The sequence below is a fragment of the Bison bison genome, unplaced genomic scaffold, assembly GCF_000754665.1.
Source record: "Bison bison bison isolate TAMUID 2011002044 unplaced genomic scaffold, Bison_UMD1.0 scf7180017864034, whole genome shotgun sequence".
NCBI classification, from domain to species: domain Eukaryota; kingdom Metazoa; phylum Chordata; class Mammalia; order Artiodactyla; family Bovidae; genus Bison; species Bison bison.
This window is the reverse complement of record NW_011494606.1, coordinates 4,303,920-4,306,822: the sequence shown is the minus strand read 5'-3', so window position 1 is coordinate 4,306,822 and position 2,903 is coordinate 4,303,920. Positions and strand designations below refer to the sequence as shown.

The 2,903-nt window shown below is 60.1% G+C and overlaps 1 protein-coding gene across 1 annotated transcript in view; it reads left to right on the top strand.

Moving 5' to 3' along the window:
* Positions 1–1,235: 1,235 nt before the first annotated feature.
* The window catches only part of SKOR1 (SKI family transcriptional corepressor 1), a 9,095-nt gene continuing 7,427 nt past the window's right edge, over positions 1,236–2,903 (top strand). The window contains exons 1-2 of the mRNA XM_010834601.1: positions 1,236–1,473; positions 2,358–2,903. Coding sequence (XP_010832903.1) covers positions 2,368–2,903 — 536 coding nt within the window. The 5' untranslated portion in view covers positions 1,236–1,473; positions 2,358–2,367. The remainder of the gene's footprint in view (positions 1,474–2,357) is intronic.

Below are 2,903 nucleotides of genomic sequence, written 5' to 3'. Positions count from 1 at the left end.
CGTCACCCGGAGAGCCCGGCGGATCCCCGACTCCCGCCCGCCGCTCCGCCCGCCACGCACCTCCGTTCACCGCTCGCCCGGCTCCAGCCGCCGCCGCACGGTGAGTACCGGCGCCCGGTAGCTGGCTGACCCCGCGCCTTGTCTCTACAGCTTTTTTCGTTTAGTTCCGATATGGGTTCTTGTGGTTGTTTTTATTATTAGACCCCAAGACTCCATCGCCTCACTCTCTGTGCTGCCTGACTCCCTCTTCGTCGCCCTCTCCAATCTCACCCCTCAAGCCCCAGGAGCCGGCAAGGGCTCCCAGAGCCGCCCTGGCCGCTGCTCCTTGTCGCTGCGCACAGCGCTTTGCCCTAGCTTTTGAAATTCGGTTCCGTTCCTAGGGTCCTCCTTCTCCTGGTTCCGGGGTCCGGAGTCCCCTCCTCCCACTTGGAAAGACCCCGAAGGGACTCCCGACCCTCAGCTTGGAGAAGACGCGCTCGGCTCAGGGCTATGCCTTCACTGCATGCGGGCAGGGCACATTTGCCGATTTCGGGAAACCGAGAAGACGTCTTCATTTCCCAGAGCCGCGGCACCCCACTTCCACCTCCCTAGCCAGCCTGAAGACCCTTTGGGAGCGGGGTGCGGGGCTTTTCTTGCTGATACCTCAGCCGAGGAGTTTTTTCAGTGCTTTTGCCTCCTAAAACGTTGCAAGGGACTTCGACGCAAAAGAAGGGTCAACTAGTTTCAGTTTGATCCACGGAGATAAAGATGAAACAGATAACAGATATATAGCTTGATACTTGAAGAAGGTATGAAGACAGATGGGAGAAAGAGGAGCGAGCAGAGACAGACAGACAGCTCAGGGACAGATAAGATCGACAGATGAAGGAGGGAGAGAGGCAGAGGGGGAGAAGATCCCAGGCTTTTGAGCTCGGGTGCCCTGTCTGGCTGGAGCTGCCCTTTGAAAATGGATTTGTCAGTTTCTGCTGAGTTTAGAGGAGGAGCCCTCAGGACTGGGCTGTCTGGGCCGCAGGACTGCCTGCAGCTGTGGGCCCAGTGCGAGCCTTCCCTGTCTGAGGACACGTGGTTGGGCTGGGCCATCTAAGGGGCCCCAAGCATCAGTCCTCGGGTCCTTCCCGCTGCCGCTGTCCATAGAGCGACTGCCTCCCTATCTCGGCCAGAGAGTAAAGCTGGGGACCAGAAGTAACTTTTGACCTGGAACCTTAGGGTGGCTTCAGAGATGGGTCAGGATTCCTCTCAGCCCGTATGAGTCAGGACAACTCCGCATGAAGGATGCTCCAAAAAAAGGGGGGGGGGATGTCCCCCAAAGAGGAAGCTCAGAACCTAGAGACTGCGTTTGGCCTGAGTGGGAAAAGTATATCTGAAGGAGGAAAACTTAGGCGGCAGGCGGCTACAAGCCAAGAAGTGGCTTCTGAGAAACTTCCTTGAGAACCTCTTCGTCCCGCGTGCTGACCCGGAGGGAAACCAGCTTGGGTCTAGACTGCAGCTTAAAAATGCAGGAAATGTGGTTAGGAATTGCTTGACCCGGATCCCACCGATGGCTGGAAAGAAAACGGTTTATATTTCCAGCCGGAATCTTTCTGCTCAACGAACGCGGGGTTCCGGGTGTAAGAGGAAAAGCTTGTGTTTGGGGAAAACAGTCCTGTTATCCCGGGGAGCCAACTGCACGGAGCTGGGTGCAGTGAGGGCAGCTCCAGGGCTGGGCGCTCACGGCGAGCTTTGGAGAGAGTCGGGTTCAGCACCACGAACAGCGGCCGTCTCTGTCTCTCTCCGCCTCCCTCACGGCCTCTAGACCCTCCTCCTTCTCCTTACCACCCCCCCCCGCCCCGCCCCCTGCTGTCTGGAGATGGGCAGTGACCGCCCCTCCCCCCCCCATTCCTCCCAGCGCTGCCCCCGCCCGCGTGCATGCGCGACTGAGCAGAGGGGCGGCCTGTCCCCGAAGTCCGAGCTTCAGGACCCGGGCGGATAGGGCAGGCTGCGAGGGTGGCCGAAGTCTTACGCATCTGGGCACCAGGAAGCCTGGGTTTTGCAATGGCTTTGCTGTGTGGCCTTGGGCAAGTCACTCGCCGTCTCTGGGCCCCACTTCCTCCCCAGCCCGAAAACGGGATCGGGTTCCTAGCTACCCAGGCATTCCTGAGGTCTCAATTACCCCTACTCCTCCTCCAAACCCCGGGGGCTTTTGTTTCAGCGCCAGCACGCGTCTGAATAACAAAAGGCCCGTCCAGGGGGCGAATGAGCTAGGACTCCCCATTGCCAAGTTTCCCCGCGCGCCCGACTCTGCGCGCCCTGCTGGGCGGGCCCGAGCGGCGTTGGCGCTGAAAATGGCTCATCGGCTCTCTGCTTTCTCTGTTTCGCAGGAGCGGCGGCATGGAGGCTCTCCCCACTCAGCTGGGGCCGGGGCGCGAGGGAAACTCTTCTCCCAACTCCAAGCAGGAGCTGCAGCCCTACTCGGGTTCCAGCGCTCTCAAACCCAACCAGGTGGGCGAGACGTCGTTGTACGGGGTGCCTATCGTGTCCCTGGTCATCGACGGCCAGGAGCGCCTATGCCTGGCGCAAATCTCCAACACCCTCCTCAAGAACTACAGCTACAATGAGATACACAACCGCCGCGTGGCCCTGGGCATCACGTGCGTGCAGTGCACACCGGTGCAGCTGGAAATTCTGCGTCGGGCAGGGGCCATGCCCATCTCTTCGCGCCGCTGCGGCATGATCACCAAGCGTGAGGCCGAACGCCTATGCAAGTCGTTCCTCGGCGAGCACAAGCCACCCAAGCTGCCCGAGAACTTCGCCTTCGATGTGGTGCACGAGTGTGCCTGGGGTTCGCGTGGCAGCTTCATCCCCGCGCGTTACAACAGCTCGCGTGCCAAGTGCATCAAGTGCGGTTACTGCAGCATGTACTTCTC